At 36.3% G+C, this 19510-nt stretch overlaps 1 protein-coding gene across 3 annotated transcripts in view; it reads left to right on the top strand.

Moving 5' to 3' along the window:
* Nucleotides 1-19510, top strand: part of RASAL2 (RAS protein activator like 2) — a gene marked incomplete at its 5' end in the record, with an annotated part of 369286 nt that overhangs the window by 270903 nt on the left and 78873 nt on the right. For all 3 annotated transcript variants that reach the window (XM_079696332.1, XM_079696331.1, XM_079696330.1), the window contains one exon: nucleotides 5358-5464. In XM_079696332.1, the coding sequence (XP_079552458.1) occupies nucleotides 5358-5464 (107 nt within the window). The remainder of the gene's footprint in view (nucleotides 1-5357; nucleotides 5465-19510) is intronic.

Here is a 19510-nt window from a genome sequence, read left to right as displayed (position 1 = left end):
GAAATTCCAGTGACTTGAATGGGTGAACAAACATTTTGGTGTGTATTTAATTTTCTATCATGCTTTATTGAAATGTTTTTGATTTTTGAAAAGGCTTTTGAAGTGAACTAAAGAATTTCCTTTTGATAACAATAGAGCACTTGTTTCCTAAATATAATGTCAAAAATATTAATGGGGCCTGTGAATAATTATAATTGACAGAGCATTCACATTCATTCATGTTTTATAATTCTGTACACAAAACTACTAGGAATTGGCTTGGATTGCTATTAATGTGAAGTATTTAGACATACTGTATATGCCAACTGACTGCATCTGTGAACATGTAATGTTTTTCTGGTCTGTCATAACTAGAGAATTTTGCTGTAAGAAGGATATTTTGGTTCCTTACATCATTGTCCACCAAATCGAAACTTTATAAATATCTTTCTTCAGTCTGTTTATCGTTTGTTTTGAATTTTCTGAAATTACTTTCGCATTGGTAAGGTTATTCTCTTCTTTAGATTTTGCCTCCACCTTCATCTAAGAGAGTAATAAATTGCTACTACCTCAGGGGCTACCACAAGAACTAAGTAAGAGAGATACTAGACCCAGTGGTTAGCACATAACAAACATTTAACATTAATTCAAATTATCATAAAAATAGAAAAATATTTCTGCCTTAGACAAATTATTCACAAAAGAGGTACTTAAATAATTTTGAAGTACATCTTTTTCTCCTAAAAAAACGTATTTTTGAATCATCTCCTCTACTTAAAAAAAAAAAAAACATTGTAACTTACTCTAAGTAATAGACATTATCAGAATTCATGACAGTTTTAGCTATGTTGTTTATGTTAAGTATATGCATGTATGACATGACAGTATATGAAATTTGGTTAAATGTGACTGAACAAAAAGTAAATATAGTTGATATTTATAGATATTTTATCATAATGATATTACATAATAGATACTTTTCTCATTTATTTGTAGAGGCTTTTAGAACCTAACCCTCAGTTAATATAAGCATTTTCCTTACTCTCTTTCCAAACATGATAATATTCTAGAATCATTTCAATCACATTCATTATTCGAAATCCTAAGGAAAAAAAAAATTAAGAAAGTGCCAATAAGTGTCTCTCCATAGTATTTCTTTGTGACTTGTACCTTTGGATGAAGTGCGTTTCACCAGGTGGTTTTTCTTTCAGAGTAAAAAGCCAAGTCCTTATGTGTAGGCCTACAAAGCCTACATGATCTGAGCACGCCTGCCCTAATTCCTCTTAGGCCTTCAGCTATTATTTGTCCCCACTTACTGACAGCAGCCCCACTGGCCTCCCAGCTGCACTTTACCCTAGAAGCTCTGTATTGTTCTCCCTCTGTCTGCAGTCTCCCTCCCTGATAAATCTACAAGCCTGACCTCTTCACTTCCTTAAGTATTGGCTCTCACTCACCTTCTCAATGCATCTATCTACCTATTCACTATAGTTACTGTAGTGAAATTATTGTTCCTACTCATCTCCCTTTCTCTGTCCTATTCTTTTTCCCTCCCTGAAACACCATTTGTTACACTGACTTCATTATAAGTAAACTAAAGGCCATGAACACACTATTAGGTCTGAAAGGCAGAATTGAGTTCTGTTTGTCAAATAGGCACATCTTCCACCAAAAGTGCCTTTGCCCTTATAATTATCTAGTTGTCAATTACTTTGCCACACTTTTAAAAGAAAGCACACTGACATAGAAGAAAACGTGTATTTTGAGGAAATGACATTGTAATAATGTATTTTGGATTTAGAGAGTCCCATTCTTCCAAAAAGCTAATTTTGGGTCAAAGCATATAAACCCATTTATCTTGTCTTCATCTCTGGTTGGTCTGAATAACCCAGTTTATTAATGCAGACCAGAGCAGGAAAGGTTGAAATGGCTTACACGTAATCACACAGATAGTTGGTAGAGCTGCTAAGAAAAGCACCCAGATGTTCTCTTTGTTCAATACATCATCCTATGTGGAGCTGTATTGGAGGTTATCTCTCATTATTATAAGTTGTCACCTCATCTCAGTTCATACCCAATGGCAAAGGAAATGAAGAGATAAATTTAAAACTTAACTGGGCTTTTTATAACTTTTTTTGCCTTTCAATCTGAAAATGAAAAATATTATTTTTAGAGGGTGAGAAAGTGAACAAATTAGTTTTAGACCTTTATCTACTGAAACAATATCATATGCCTCTTGTCTTAGAGAGAGAGCATATTTTAAAATGACTGTAATTTAATATTGTGACTATGAAAGGAATATTAATTTTTACAGCAAGTGAAAATAATGCAGTAGTATGTAGCATGGGACGGGTAGGGTAGAGAGCTGTCTAATTTTGGTCTACTGGGACTGGTATAGATTTTCCATCCAAATCAGCAGAAATGTAGCTTTAAGAGCATAGCAGCAGCTTTACTTTTTGCTTGGAGCTTTAAAGTCAAAGGTAGCTGGACGAGTTTAACATGCAGGCCAGCCTGTGACTAATCCAGCAAGTTGTTAATTCTGCTCTTCCTGATGCTGCTCCCCTGTTTCTAAGTGGTCATTAGTTCTTTGGGTATATGTTCTTCTCTCAGCTTTCAAATAGTTATGAATCTTCTGAAAACTAAGCAACCCTAATATTCAAAGACATCAGCAGATAAGTTGCACTGATGTGAGGGCTGGGAAAGTCAAGAAGTGTAGACTTCCTCCTCTTATCATTAGTTGATTTAGCTTATTTTGTTTCCTTGCTTTTCCCTCTTTAATGGCAATTGTTCAAACTTCAAAAATAATTTAATTTCTTCTTTTTGAACCCAGTGACATCCTTTTTTTTTTTTTTTTTTTTTTTTTTTTGCGGTACACGGGCCTCTCACTGTTGTGGCCTCTCCCGTTGCGGAGCACAGGCTCCGGACGCGCAGGCTCAGCGGCCATGGCTCACGGGCCCAGCCGCTCCACAGCATGTGGGATCTTCCCGGACCGGGGCACGAACCCGTGTCCCCTGCATCGGCAGGCAGACTCTCAACCACTGCGCCACCAGGGAAGCCCCCAGTGACATTCTTTAAGCTACATCAGAGTTGTGATTTTTTTTTTCATGATACAGAAAGAGAATCTAAAGATAAGTACAACAAAGAACATATTGTTAGGGTTTGAAATGTGGTTGCTCATTATAGCCAAAATAATTTCAAATAGCTAAAAGCACTGAAATATATTTATGTAATGAGTTCATATGCCTGAAAACTAAAATTAGATGTTTGGAAGACAGTAAGGAGATAAGTTTCTTTTTCTTCCTTAGCCAGAACATTGCAAATTAAGGAAAACTGTTTACTAGATCATTTTATCCTTGCTAATGGAACTTATTTTTCTCCCAATATGGTTTCTCCATCAATTATTCGGAGATTAAAATATATTATATTGTAATATTCAATCTCATGTATCTTCTAATGATCAGTAATTATCAGACAAAAGATGAGATCTCCTTATACCTTCACCAGCCCTTATCCCCACCTGCCTGCCCCCCATATAGAATTGCCTGACTTAGATAATCACCCTTTAAAGTCATCTTCCTGGAGTCTGAAGGTCTTGTTGTTCAGTGTGCTCTGACAAACTGATTTGTTTAAATTCAGTGCTTTGTGCCATTCCTATGAATTTTAATTATAGTACCATTTTTTAGAAATGTGCAGTAGAATTCGTGTGTGCCTAATTCTGAAAATGGCTTTGTACATTAAGGCTCATTTAACCACAGATGGGTAGAGAGAAGTTGAGAGGCAGTTATTGGTCATAATTTTAAAACACAGTAATAGCATGGAACTTTCTGGTACTGCAGGCATTTAAGACGCTGTGTTGTCAACCTCTCGGTCATTAGGCATGTTGCGATTTGGCTTATGTCTTACTGGTCAGGATGTCACAGTGAAGAAATGTTTAGTCACGGAAAGAAAATCAGTGTCCAGCACGCAAAGATAGTAATAGGGTAAGAACTCCCAACTGGATTTTCATAGGAGGGATTGATTTGTGTGTATTACTGGGTCTGTGTAAAATGGTGTCCTTTTGGCACTAGATGAATATAAATTTCAGGAAATGTTTTTTCTTCTGCAGATTAGTGTAATACAGTGAAATTTGCTGTAACTGAGGGGAGGCAGTGGTTGGGCGTCTGCTAATAGCCTGAAAGTAACTAATGAGGATGTGCAGTCGGAACAATTGATTGAATAGCTGCAGTCCTGTGTGTTGCTTTCTCGCTTGCTCTCTCTGCAAGCTGTAGAGAGGGAGGGGGAAGAGCAAGACACAGGGAGGGAGCGAGAAAAAACGCTTTCTGTTAAGTGGAAGTAGCACGGATCCCAGGGGCCAGGAGGCCAGAAATGGAAGTTTAAACTGCATCTATCTTTTAAAGGGAGAACAGCAGGAATCAAAATGTCAGTCTCCGGAGTCACGATTTACTCCTTATTTTTTAAGATCTGGAAGATAACACAGAATACTCTTTTTAAGATGTGTTTTTTCTTTCCCTTGTCCATGTTGAGATTATCTAATGTTATCTGAGAAGCTGGATTCCTATATGTCTGTCAGTTGAAGTGGAGATGGGAAGCAGTTGTGATAAAGGTATAATATGTATATATCTATCATCTGTGTGTGCGTGTTTATGTGCATATATATATGCATATATATGTATATCACTCTATAAAAATTTTTAATGTAACCTTAATATAGTGTATAGTAATTAAATTGGAGAATACCACATCATCTGCAAAATCTGAAGCTTGTTAGGTCAGTTTGAACAGATTTAGGATTCCAGAGTAAGATCTTCGTGAGGTCATATTGCCAGAACAAGGAGAAGCTGATCTATTTTTATATCAGCATAGGCATATATGTTATTTTATCCTAGCAGCAGCTTTTAGTCTTCTCATGGACCTTTGGCTGCAGGCTAGTGAATCATCTTATCTGCACAGAACTGAACTTTGACCTTTGTGCAGACACCATCAAATCATGTTCACTAGGCAAAATTTGTTCACAAGAATATGAAAAAATTTCACTGGATTATATTAACTCCTATATTGCTGACATAGAGAAGTAGATTCATACACTGAGATGCAAATATTCAGTGAACTTAGAGATATTAAACATAGCTCAGAGGAAATTACTTTTTATATGTGCATAAAGATATAAGCTGTCACACTAAAGCAGATTCTTAACAGTGACCAAGTCTCCCTAGTGTCTTGATAATATCTCTTTAGAGATAAAGAAACAAATTATGTAGAGATAGAATGTAATGTATCTTTAAAGCAGACTAATTTTTTGTGAGAAAAAAATCAGTAATTTTACAGGTTAGCGAAAGATCCTAAATTTGGGTTTTTTATGATGTTCTTTTTTTCTTTTCCAGAGGTGCCAGCAGAAAGGTCCCCCCGCAGACGGAGTATCTCAGGGACCAGTACATCAGAGAAACCTAACTCTATGGATACTGCAAATACCTCACCCTTCAAAGTACCAGTAAGTGCTTCTCTTCTCTAAAAGAATACTTTACTTTTCTCCTTTCTTTTTAGAGTTAGAGACAATTGCTAAGAAATCAAAACATTTTGTTCTTCAAGAATCTCTTTATCAAGTTACTAACTAAAACCTATCACAATTCTATAAAGATGCTGGTAGGAATTTTTTTGTTTTAAAGGATGGCGTATAGTGTTTTTAGTGATGGAGCCTAAGCAGAGAATGATGAGACTCATAAAGTTGCAGAGCAGAAAATCAGAAAATTAGATTAGAATATTAGACAGTTGTGAGTTCTAATCCTGAAACCTGGCCTATGCTTTGCTTAAGCCATCTTTTAGATGATTATATAAGTGCTTAAGAAATACCCTGGAAGAAATATTCCAGTTAAAAATACTCCTTAAAGTGACTAGGCAGTACTGAGAATCAATATTAAATATGAAGGAATGCTCAGATGGAAAGTCTGTAAGTGATCAGGTCAGCTGACTACGAGTTGCAGTTTGGACCTCTTTGATATAACTTGGAGTAACCCAGATTTTAATTCATCCATTTTCTAATCATATCATTTTATTAAAATTAATTATTTTTAAACTTAAAAAGAATTACATCCGTGAAGTTGGTCATTATTATAGGTACAGTGGAAATCAGTATAAAGTAGAAATAGCCTTTTCTATTGGGGAAAAAAAGGATTTTTTTTCTTTTAATTCAGCCAAGTTAATACGTTGTGTTCTTTATTCCAATACAATTTTTTAAAGTTAGGATGACCTTTAAGTAGAGCTGGTATTTTGAGATATAAAGCTGGCATTCACTTTTAAATTAACCAAAGTGAATGTTTTATTTTACATTAATCCTGAGAAGCAAGATTTCCCCTTGTTATATCTAGGTGCCTTGTAGAATTTGTGAATATCTATTATTGTGACACCTTTCAAATTTTTACAAATCTTCTCATTTTTAAAGATCACAAGCAAGTGTTGGATTAATATGCTAACCAAATTGTGACAGGAGTTTTAAAATACTGGATTTCATGCCTTTTACTAAATTTCTTTATTCTAATAGACATAACTATCTATTTAAAATTTGGTTTCATGAATGAAAAAAGTATCTTTTCTCTCCCTTCCCCTTCTTATTTTCCTGATGAAACCAATCAAATATGGTGAAACTAACTATCTATATAAAGAGTTTGGTGAAAAGGTTTGAGTTAGAATTTTTCCTACTGTCATGCTAGAATAGAACGGTGAATACTTAATTTTTTTTTTTCAACATCAGTAACTGAAGAAGAATATTCCTCTGCAATGTAGTAACTTTGAAGTACTTCCTATATTGAATCTGAAGTTCATGACTGGCCTTTTAAAATTTGAATTAATTAGCAAAAACAATTTTCATTTGTATTTAAACAGTAAATTGACAGCTAATTTAAGGTTTACCTTAATAATAAGACTAATTATTTTTGAGTAAAAGTAATAAACCAATGATGCATATACATGAAGACTAGCACTACTCACAGACCACTTACTCAGGGATCGAACCCAGGTCCCGGCAGTGAGAACGCTGAGTCCTAAGCACTGGACCGCCAGGGAATTCCCTCATTTGTTATTCTTTTTACAATCTCGGCCACATTGTGGATTTAGAAATATTGAGGGAAAGAAGGGTCCCCTGACTAGCAAATTGCAGTCACAAAGCCCATGCACTTAGCTCTTGAGTAGAATTTAGCCATTCATATGCCTTCATCTAGGCAATTGTTTGGAAAAATAACCATACAAACACACTGACTGCAATTTTTTTTCAATGGCAAAAAAAAAGAAATGTCAATGAGTAGAGGGAGGAGGTAGAGAAAATGAAAAACAAGGAGTCATAAAAACAATCTGAATTCATTTAGGATAAAGGAAGATAGCCTTTTACTTATTGATAGTCCTTAAGGGTACCATTTTATTACAGGATGGATGGTGCATAGTGCAGTAATTGACATTGATAATAATAGTCCTGAATCATCAAGGAAAAGTGAAATTATATTGTTTGTACCAGGCTTTTTTTAAAAACTGGAAACTGTGTAATATTGTGTGATATATATCCATTGAGAATATTTAAAATCTTAAAGATATGTGAAGGTTTAAAAAATTGCTATTCCAAAAAATCTAGTTTGTGAAGTTCCTCACTCCTTGTTAATGCTGGATAAATAATTTATATTCTTTTAAGAGAAACCAAGATATGCTGGCTAAATGAGGCACTGCAGTACTTGGATGTCTGTGGAAGTACATTGTATTTTTTAAATCTCCATATGATACCAATAGCTAATGTGACTTACATCCCTTAAATGTATTGCCAGAAGAAGTATGTCTAGTTTTCAGATCAACACAAAATATTTTTATAATAAATATCACAAAAGACTTTCTGAATATGGGAAAGCAGTACAAAAAGGAACCTAACTGAGATACTTAACTTTTAGTTACTTATATAGTACCTCAAAGATCATTTTCGTGTTAACTTTATGAAGGGGCAGGGGTGAGATTTAAGCACAAGTACTTGTGGTTCTAAGACTCAGGTGTCTTTGCTGTGGTGAACAGCAGGTTCACTACCCATGAGGAGGACCCAAAAAGGAGCTAGTTGTGGACTCTCCAAAAGGGCCTTATTCTTCCTAGATCTATTTTCAGGCTTACTGAGGGCAGATGAAATCGATTTTTAACAAGTCTTGATGAAAATTGTTGACAATGACACACTTGATGAATGCGTACTTTGGGCAAAGTATTGGTGATTCACCAATTGATATTGATGAGACTATTGATGCTTTCTTGGCACTCTACTTGGTACTGGGGAAACAGAAATGAACACAACAGAATTTCCATACAAGAGAACTTATAGTCTAGTAGCAAGAGACAGAAAAATGACCAGATTCGTAAGGAGGTAGATGAGCATGGTGACACCGGTTTTTAACAATGCACTGTGTAAGCTAAGGCTTTGTCAAGGAGCCAGTATTTCAGCTGCGTTTCAAAGGCTGAATGAAAATAGTTGAGAGGGGAAGGAGAGTATTCCAGCCTGAGGGAATAGCATTTTGGAAAGACACACTTCATAAGGTGACTCACACTTCAAGGGAATATGGGAAAGCATTTCGTGCTTTTCGAGGCAGGAATTGAAAAGCGTGTAGGCAAAAATGGCTAGAGAGAGGATGGAGAGGTAGGTTGGGGCAAGACTGTGAATGGGTTTGTTTGTCAAGCTTAACTAAATTTTGCTGGCCACTAAAGCATTAAAGATTGGTTTAATTGAAATATTTGTCTTGGCTTAAAAGCTAGACCAAGTTATATAAATACTGGGACATACTGGTAAACTACTTGACTCTAACCTAAGTGACTCTTCTTGCTATCACTATCTCAACTCAGGGTGATAGGTAAGGGGCTATCATTCAATCGAAGGCCAGTCCAGCACCCACCCCTGGCTATCAGCTGACACTGCTGGTAGTTCTAGAGTAGTGGTTAGCCTTTGAGAGATCCCCAGAAGCCAGTGGATAAGAGTTGTTTGTATCCTGCTGACTGCTGCTAGATAAGGCAGAAAGGATATGTATCTTTGTATATCTTCCTTATTCCCCCAAATTTATATTTTCTAAACTTAAAATGGATAACTAGTATATTCATGTATATTCCTTACTTAGTCTAATCCATATTTATGCAGATAGACAGCAGAGTCAATAAGTTTAAAAATAAGAATGTAAGAAATGAAAGAAGGAAGTCATATGGCCACTGAACCTATAGGTTAAGGTAAGGTCTCAGCTTTTGGGAGTGTTTAAATGTATTTGTACTTATATCTAATCATAGGCATAAGAAAAGCAGAGATCTGCAGGGTAGTTATTCAGTTCTTCCTCCACTCTGATTCCATATCTCTTCACCTTAATTCCAATTGCAGTTATTTGTTTGTACGTCTGTTGCCTCATTAGACAATAAATATCTCTTCTACTTAACTTTTTTTTTAAATTGGAGTATAGTTGCTTTACAATGTTGTGGTAGTTTCTACTGTACAGCAAGATGAATCAGCTATACGTATACATATATCCCCTCTTTTTTAGGTTTCCTTCCCATTTAGGTCACCGCAGAGCATTGAGTAGAGTTATCTTTGTAGCTACCCCAATGCCTAACAACAGAGCCTTGCACATAGGAAACACTCAAGAAGTAATTGTTGAGTGGATAAAATATAAATGAGTTATCTAAGAACCTGAATCAAGTGACTGTGTTTCACACTTACTTACTCTCTTGGTATTACAGATGATGTCTCTAGTCAAGTGGATTACTAAACCATTTAATAACCACTAAGAGATCATTTGGAGCAAAGGAGTGCACCTGTGCAAAATAGTTACCTTTTTTTTTCTCTTCAACAAAGAGAGATCTTAATTTATATTTGGAATCCAGGGCTATGGTATTTTATGTATGTAGTGTATACTCTTTCTACTTAGGTTGGGAAGTGAAACTAGGTAGGATTCTTTATTTAATGATTTATCTCTGTGGATATTTCTTTGAACCATTTAGGTGTCAGATGTATGTATAAGCTCGCAATGTTTTTGCAGATTTGAGTTTTGACTGTTAGATTCTTCAAGAACAATTTTAGTCATTTGAATAGTTTTTTGCCTCTTTTTAAAGATCCTATTTTTCACTTTTTTCTTTAACATCCTGCTAGACTTTTTGCCTTTGTCATATTTTTGTTTTCCTTTAAATAAAATACCCATTGTATGTTTTATACATTGTTAAAACTACATTTAAATGATGTTACAAGAGTGACTGGGAAGGAATGAGTAAACTAATGAAAAGTTATCTAGGTACTTAAATTTAATTCAGAAAGGGAATATGCTAACATCTTGTAATTGTATATATTTGTTTCACATTGCCTGAGTTTTTGCAACAGGCTTCTTTCTTTAATATTCTATTTATAAAGTGACTATTGATATTTATGATTTTTGTATCGCTTCTCCTTAGACGATGCCATCAATTTAGCTTTGGCTGAAAGAAAGCTGCTGTGTACTGGGCCAGGTGCTTTGCTTAGTGTTTTCATTTCCGTAACACAATGGTCTGAGTTGGCCTTCCCTGTGAACGTAACACAATGCAGTCGCAGCTGCTTCATTTATATTAGCCTTGAGCTTGGCTCTGAAAGAATTCAGGCACTAAAATACATGCCAAGACAACCAGAATGCAAAGTTGAACTAAAGCAGTAACCGAATATTCCTATGTAACCCTCCTTGTGTTCTTGTCACAGTGACTCCTGAGCATTCCCAATCAGACATACTAGGTACAAAAGATTGTCAAAAGATGGAACCTTTGCATAGTTTTTAGAAGAAACTAAAGCTTTAGAGGAATAAATGTAGACTAAGTTAAATTCTGTAAAAAAAAAAAAAAAAAAAAAGTAATGTTACATCCTTTCTTAAGTATTGAGATATTGGGCTCAGTTGGTATTAGCCATTGTTTTGAATAGAATCCTCAATAAGATCTTTGTTTTTCCAAGGTAAACAAAGAGACAGAAAGCTTCATGCCCACTTAATAAAGACCAGAAAGTGTTCATTGTCTAAACCAGTGGTTTTCAACTCTGGCTGTACACAAAAATCATCTAAGGAACTTCAAAAAATACTGCTGCCTGGGCTCCACCTCACACCAGTTAAATCAAATCTCTGGACTAGAGCCCAGTCTTCTGTATTTTTTAAAACCTTTCCAGTTGATTCTAACGTGCAACCAGGGTTGAGAACTATTTGTCTAAATGAGTGGTTAAAGTATTAGGAACCCACTTAGTCAATGTGTTCCCTGTGGACATCAGTGCCTTCTTTTGTACCTTCAAGTCTGCCTTAAAAAACTAGCAAGTGATAGTTTCTCAGTGGCATGCTATCGCTCACAAACAAGTTGCTGTGTTGTACATTAGTTGCCCTTCTGAGTGTTTACCACAGTCAGTTCAGATGATCAGTCTAATTTTACAAAATACTTGCTTTATTGTGGCAGAGTGGCCTCTGACCAGCCTAAGAATCTGTTTTAGCAGTAAAATATTCAATTTGAATTCATAGCACCGGAGCTACAATCCTGTTTCAATTTTTATATTCTCATTGCTGTTGTATTCCACGACACTTAAAGCTCTTTCCTCTGCTGCTTAAAGATTCTTTATGCATCTTTCTTCTCTTTCCTGACCATCTGCATGGAGTTAAAATAGTAGGATTACCCTTCAGTGATAACTTTTTCAATAAAGAGAACATTTATATTCATATATATATGAATACATATTCATATTATATGTCTATCAAAATATTACTACCAGAGGTAAAAATAATATAATAAACATAGGGATGTCAGAAAAGAAAAATTATAGTCTGAAGATATTAAATATTAACTATACCTCTAAATCATTTTGTAATCAGAACGGTTGTAATTTTAAAATCTTTTAACAATAAACACCCTAGAAAATGTAAAATTTGGAGAAAAGAAAAAAGGATTAAGGATAGATACAACCCCTTAAGGAGGATAGAAAGCAGGTAGCAAATACCTGGAGGAAGAGAGCAAGAATGGCAGGGAATATTGCCAAGATCCTAAACTTGAAAGAATCAAAGAATGATGGAAAACCTCCTCAATCTATGGTTACTCCTAGAAATAGGTTTGCAATAGTGCTAACTAGTGGAGATTCCACCTTATCCTGCCCAGGAGAAGAGGGCTGTTTGAGAGAGAGGACAGGATGAACTCAAATATAGTTCTTTCTTTCTTTTTTTTTTTTTTTTGTTGTTGCGGTACATGGGCCTCTCACTGTTGTGGCCTCTCCCGTTGTGGAGCACAGGCTCCGGACGCGCAGGCTCAGCAGCCATGGCTCACGAGCCCAGCCGCTCCGCGGCATGTGGGATCCTCCTGGACCAGGGCACGAACCCGTGTCCCCTGCATCAGCAGGCGGACTCTCAACCACTGCGCCACCAGGGCAGCCCCTATAGTTCTTTCTTAAGGATAGTAATAAGGCCTTATAGTAATAAGGCCATCTCCTCAAAGCCAAGATATTTTTCTTCTGTTTTAATGGGGAAGTAGAGCCTTAACTCCTTTCATATCACAACCAGAGATAAATGTTTTGAAGGGCTAATACTCACTTAGGGGAGCATATAGTTAACCACTAAGTATAACTGATATCAGATGCTTTCTCCTTTCAAAGAAGTTAGGAAGTTAGAAATATATAAAGGAAACCTTGCCAAATTCTTGATTTGCTAGGGTTAGCTGTACAGAAAGGTATTTTTGTACTTCTTAGCTATACCTATAGTCAACAAGGTACAAGCATTGCTGGTAAACAGTAATACCCCTGAGGTGCCTTCCTACCATCAGGCCATTTAATTTTATAATCAATGCCAGTACCACTCCACTGGATATTTAAATGGTTTGTTTGTTTTATATTAAACATCTATGAATTTCAATTTATCATTTACTTATTTTTTAACTGAAAACTAGTTGATGTACAATATTATGTTCTTTACAGGTGTACTGCATAGTGATTTGACATTTGCGTACAATGAAATTGTCCCCATGATAAGTCTATTAATGATCTGTCCCCATACAAAGTTATTACAATATTATTCACCATATTCCTTATGCTATATGTTACATCCCTATGGCTTATTTATTTTATAACTTGAGGTTTGTACCTCTTAATCCCCTTCCTATTTCACTCTCTCTTCTCTGGCAACCACCATCTGTTCTCTGTATCTATGAGTCTGGTTTTCATTTTGTTTTATTTGTTTGTTTTGTTTTTACATTCCACATAGCAGTGAGATCATACTGTATTTGTCATTCTCTGACTTTATTTCACTTAGCAAAATACCCTCTAGATCCATCCATGTTGTCACAAATGGCAAGATTTTATTTTATTTTTTTAATGGCCAACAGTCTAGTGTGTGTGTGTTACACACAAACATACATATACGTACACATACATACCACATCTTCTTCATCTATTTATCTATCAATAGATACTTAGGTTGTTTCCATATCTTGGCTATTGTAAATAATGCTGCAGTGAACTTTGCTGTGCATATCTTTTCAAATTAATGTTTTTATTTCCTTCAGGTAAATACCCGGAAGTGGGATTGGTGACTGTTATGGTAGTTCTACTTTTAATCTTTTGAGGAACCTCCATACTGTTTTCCATAGTGGTTGTACCAATTTGCATTCCCACCAACAGTGTATAAAGGTTCCCATATCTCTACTTCTTTGTCACCACTTCTTATTTGTTGTCTTTTTGATGATAGCCATTCTGACAGGTGTGAGGTGTTATCTCATTGTGGTCTTGATTTGTGTTTCCCTGATGATTAGTGATCTTGAGCATCTTTTCAGGTGTCTGTTGGCCATCTGTATGTCTTCTTTGGAAAAAATATCTCTTCAGGTCCTCCACCCATTTATTAATCAGCTTGTTTGTTTTTTTGATGATGAGTTGTATAACTTCTTTGTATATTTTGGATATTAACCCCTTATTGGATATATTGTTTGCAAATATTTTATTCTATTCAGTACATTCACTGTCTTTTTGTTGATGGTTTCCTTACTGTGCAAAAACTTTTAAGTTTGTTGTAGTCCCACTTGTTTATTTTTGCTTTTGTTTCCCTTGTCTGAGGAGACAGCTCCAAAAAAATATTGCTAAGACTGATGTCAAAGAGTATACTGCCTATATTTTCCTCTAGGAGTTTTATGGTTTCAGGTCTTACATCTGGGTCTTTAATCCATCTTGATTTTATTTTTGTATATGGTGTGAGAACGTAATCCAGTTTAATTCTCTTGCATATAACTCTTCAGTTTTCCCATTTATTGAAAAGGCTGTCTTTTCCTTATTGTATATTCTTGCCTCCTTTGTCATAGATTAATTGACCACATAAGCATGGGTTTATTTCTGCGCTCTATATTCTGTTCCATTGATCTGTGTGTCTGTTTTTATACCAATACCATACTGTTTTGATTACTGTAGTTTTGTAGTATAGTGTGAAGTCAGGGAGTGTGATTCCTCCAGCTCTGTTCTTCTTTCTCAAGATTACTTTGGCTATTCAGGGGTTTTTATGTTTCCATGCAAATTTTAAAGTTATTTATCTAGTTCTGTGAAAAATATCCTTAGTATTTTGATAGGTATTGCATTGAATCTGTAGATTGCCTTGGGTAGTATGGTCATTTTAACAACATTAATTCTTCCCATCCATGAACATGGTATATCTTTCCATCCTTCTTTTTTTTTTTTTTTTTTTTTTTTTTTTTTTTTTTTTTTTGTGGTACGCGGGCCTCTCACTGCCGCGGCCTCTCCCGCCGCGGAGCACAGGCTCCGGATGCGCAGGCCCAGCGGCCACGGCTCACGGGCCCAGCCGCTCCGCGGCACACGGGATCCTCCCAGACCGGGGCACGAACCCGCATCCCCTGCACCGGCAGGCGGACTCCCAACCACTGCGCCACCAGGGAGGCCCCATCCTTCTTTTTTTTTTTGTCTTAAATTTCTTTCATCAGTGTCTTATAATTTTCCAAGTACAGGTCGTTTACCTCCTTAGGTAGGTTTATTCTTTTTGATGCAGTTGTAAATGGGATTGTTTCCTTAATTTCTCTTTCTGACAGTTTGTTGATAGTGGATAGAAATGCAACAGATTTCTGTATATTAATTTTGTATCCTGCAACTTGACTGAATTCATTGATGACCTCTAGTAGTTTTCTGGTGGTGTCTTTAAGATTTTCTATGTATAGTATCGTGTCATCTGCAAACAGTGACAGTTTTACTTCTTCCTTTCTAGTTTAGATTCCATTTTATTTATTTTTCTTGTATGATTGCTGTGGCTAGGACGTCCAATGCTATGTTGAATTAAAGTGGCGAGAGTGGGCATCCTTGTCTTGTTCCTGATCTCAGAGGAAATAATTTCAGCTTTTCACTGTTGAGTATGATGTAAGCCGTGGGCCTATCATATATTACCTTTATTATGTTGAGGTATGTGTTCCCACTATGCCCACTTTCTGGAGAATTTTTATCATAAATGGATGTTGAAATTTGTCAAAAGCTTATTGTGCATCTATTGAGATAATCATGTGATTTTTATTCTTCAGTTTGTTAATGTGGTGTATCACATTGATTGATTTGCAAATACTGAAAAATTCTTGTGTCCCTGGGATAAATCCACCTTGATCATGGTATGCAATTTTTTAAATGTATTGTTGGATTTGGTTTGCTAATATTTTATTGGGGATTTTTGAATCTGTATTATCAGTGATCTTGGCCTGTAATTTTCTTTCTTTCTTTCTTCCTTTCTTTCTTTTTATCTTTCTTTTTTTCTTTTTTTTTTTTTTATATCTTTGTCTTGTTTTGGTATCAGGGTGATGCTGGCCTCATAGACTGAGTTTGGAAGCATTCCTTTCTCTTCAACTTTTTGGAGTAGTTTGAGAAGGATAGGTGTTAATTCTTCTTTAAATATTTAGTAAAATTCACCTGTGAAGCCATCTAATCCTTGACTTTTGTTTATTGGGAGTTTTTTAAATTACTGATTCAGGGAATTCCCTGGAGGTCCAGTTGTTAGGACTCAGCACTTTCACTGCCATGGGCCCAGGTTCAGTTTCTGGTTGGGGAACTAATATCCCACAAGCCACACAGCGTGGCCAAAAATAAATAATTTAATCAATTAATCAATAACTGGTAATAGGTCTGTTAATATTTTCTATTTCTTCCTGATTCAGTCTTGGGAGATTATACATTTCTAGAAATTTGTTCATTTCTTCTAGGTTGTCCACTTTATTGGCATATAGTTGCTCCTCTTAGTCTCTTATGATCTTTTGTCTTTCTGTGTTGTCAGTTGTAACTTCTCATTTTTCACTTCTGATGTTATTGATTTGAGCCCTATCTCTTTTTCTCTTGAAGAGTTAAAAGTTTATCAATTTTTTTTATCTTTTCAAAGAACCAGCTCTTAGTTTCACTGATCTTTTTTATTGTCTTTTTAGTCTCTATTTTATTTATTTCCACTCTGATCTTTATTATTTCTTTACTTCTCCTAACTTTCAGTTTTGTTTGTACTTCTTTTTCAAGTTCCTTTAGGTGCAGGGTTAGACTGTTTATTTGAGATTTTTCTTGTTTTGTGAGGTAGACTTGTATCACTATAAAATTCCCTCTTAGAACTGCTTTTACTGTGTCCCTTAGATTTTAGATCACTGTGTTTTCATTTATCATTTTTCTCTGAGTATTTTTTAATTTTCTCTAATTTCTTCAGTGACCTGTTGGTTGTTTGCTAGCATGCTGTTTTTGGAGTTTTTTTCCCCTAGTGTTTGACTTCTAGTCTCATACTGCAGAAAAGATATTTGATGTAATTTTAATCTTCTTAAATTTATTGAGAATTATTCTATGACCTAGCATGTAATCTATCCAAGGGAATGTTCCATGTGCACCTGAAAAGAATGTGCATTCTGCTGTTTTTGGATGAAATGTTCTCATTATATACCTATTAATCCATCTCGTCTAATGTTTCATTTAAGGCCAGTGTTTCCTTACTGATTTTCTGTCTGGATAATTTGTCCACTGATGTAAGTGGGGTATTAAGGTCACTTACTATTACTGCCTTACTGTCAGTTTCTCCCATTATGTTTGTTAATATTTGCTTTATGTATGTAGGTGCTCCTATGTTGGGTACATGTATTTACAATTGTTATATCTTCTTGTTAGATTGATCCCTTTATCGTTATGTAATGTCCTTCTTTGTCTCTTGCTACAATCTTTCTTTTAAAGTCTATTTTGCCTGATATAAGTATTGCTACCCCAGCTTTCTTTTCTTTTCCATTTGCACGGAATACTCTTTTAGCTTTTGTTAGTGCTGAGATCTTCATATTAGAGGGATGCTTTTATGACTTTTTATAACAATGTAATTAATGATCCACAAATCAGGAAATATAAAGTGATATTGTTTTGACAGCCTTCTAAACAGTCTTCTGTTAGTATTCTCCTAATGCCTAGTTCCAGTGTCCCATAGTAATTTAAATTTAGCTTGCTCCAAACTGTACCCACTTATGTTTTTCCCCAAAACTGTTTTCCCTCTGAATTTCTAACTTTGTAGTACTACAAATTTCTTCACTTCCCCAGAGCCAAAAACCTAAGAGTCAGGCCTGGCTTCATGAGTATGAGACCAGTGCAATGCACAGGGCCTGCACTCAGGAAGGCCCTCTGCATAGAGTTTAATGCTCAGTGGTTGCCATCTCAAAATTCTTAATGATTCATTTTTGGATTTGTGATTTGTGTTTTGTAAGTGAAGTCCAATGGGATAATGGAGCACCTGCAGGGACTTGGAACCAAGGCACGGTACCACCTCCCACTGCCTCTCTGGGCTGGATTCTACATTCCCCACTTTCCCACCCACTGGAACACCAGCCTCCCTTCCTCTCTCTGCCTCACCCAGCCACAGCTATCACTCTCTGACCCTAGCGGGGCCTGTGCACAAGCATAAGAAAGGTAGGGATTAGGCTGTGCACTCTTGGCAGGGCTGTCCTTGCCCTTACCTGTCATCTTCACTGGTGTCTGACAGGTGGCCAGAGACCACAACCCAATTGAGGCAAGCCTCTGTTCATCCCCAATTCCAGGTACCTAGTGAGTTGGAGTGGCAGCCATGGGAAGGGAAGGGAAGAAACCTGGCTCAACTTCCATGCCCTGGGCCAGGGCATGGCACATGGGTTTGGTGGCTGGGGAGGGGCAACCTAACAGCCAGTGGGTCACCCACACAGTGAGTTGTGGGCTAGGGCCCCAGGCATCTGTGAAGGTCTGCACTTCTTGCCTTAATGCCCGAGGGAACATGACATTAAATAGCAAATGAAAAATACCATAGCAGATGGAGAGAGAGACGGCTGGGAAACATTTTCTATTTTAGTACTTAATGGCGCTGTTTTCCTGCTTTTTGAACAAGAGCCCTAATATTTTGTACTGAGCCCCTCAAAATATGTAGTTGGTCCCACCTAATACAGTGGGGATTTTAACTCATCTCCTGGCCTCCGATTCCTCCTTCACCCACTTTAGCTTTCACACTGCTGCCAGAGTGGTCTCTTTAAAATTTAAATCTGATCATTACTTGACTCTCCCTTGGTTAAAGTCCTTTAGTAGCTCTGTATGGTCCCACACCCATGGATGTGACCAAATTTTGTACATTTTATTTGGCTTGCACAGTGGGTTCTTTCCACTCTCCTCCCTCTCTCCATTCTTCCTTCCCTTCATTTGAATGTCTTCAGACATAGCTAGCTTTTCCTTTAAAAAGCATCAGTTACGTGCTGAAACCTTCTGCGTTTAACTTGTGTTTTACTGGGTGATCAAAACCAAAGTTAACTTGGCACAGAGAGCCTTTCATTATCTAGTTTTCTGCTGCCCTTCCAGTCTTATTTCTTTATACCCAATACCCCCTTCCCTACTCCCAGTTCTTTAAGCCTCCAGACTTAAAGAGTGCTCCATCTTAGTGCTCCATCTTTATCAAACTTAAGTTCCTCAAACAAGTTTTCTCAGGTTTCTTTGCACATTTCTGCCTAAGAAGGCCACCACTGCACCACCAGGGAAGCCCTATTTGTAGACTTTTTGATGACGGCCATTCTGACTGGTGTGAGGTGATACCTCATTATAGTTTTGATTTGTATTTCTCTAATAATTAACAATGTTGAGCATATTTTCATGTGCCTTTTGGCCATCTGTATGTCTTCTTTGGAGAAATGTCTATTTAGACTTCTGCCCATTTTTTGATTGGGTTGTTTGGTTTTTTGATATTGAGCTGTATGAGCCGTTTTTATATTTTGAGATTAATCCCTTATTGGTCACATCATTTGCAAATATTTTCTCCTATTCTGAGGGTTGTCTTTTCATTTTGTTTGTGGTTTCCTTTGCTGTGCAAAAGCTTTTAAGTTTAATTAGGTGCCATTTGTTCATTTTTGGGTTTATTTCCATTACTCTAGGAGACGGATCCAAAAAGATATTGCTGCGATTTATGTCAAAAAGTGTTCTGCTTGTGTTTTCTTCCAGGAGTTTTATAGTATCTGGTCTTACATTTACGTCTTTAATCCATTTTGAGTTTATTTTGTGTGTGGTGTCTGAGAATGTTCTAATTTC

This window comes from Hyperoodon ampullatus, assembly GCF_949752795.1.
Source record: "Hyperoodon ampullatus genome assembly, chromosome: 2".
NCBI classification, from domain to species: domain Eukaryota; kingdom Metazoa; phylum Chordata; class Mammalia; order Artiodactyla; family Ziphiidae; genus Hyperoodon; species Hyperoodon ampullatus.
Note: the sequence above shows the minus strand (reverse complement) of the source record. Positions and strands in the feature narration are given on the sequence as shown.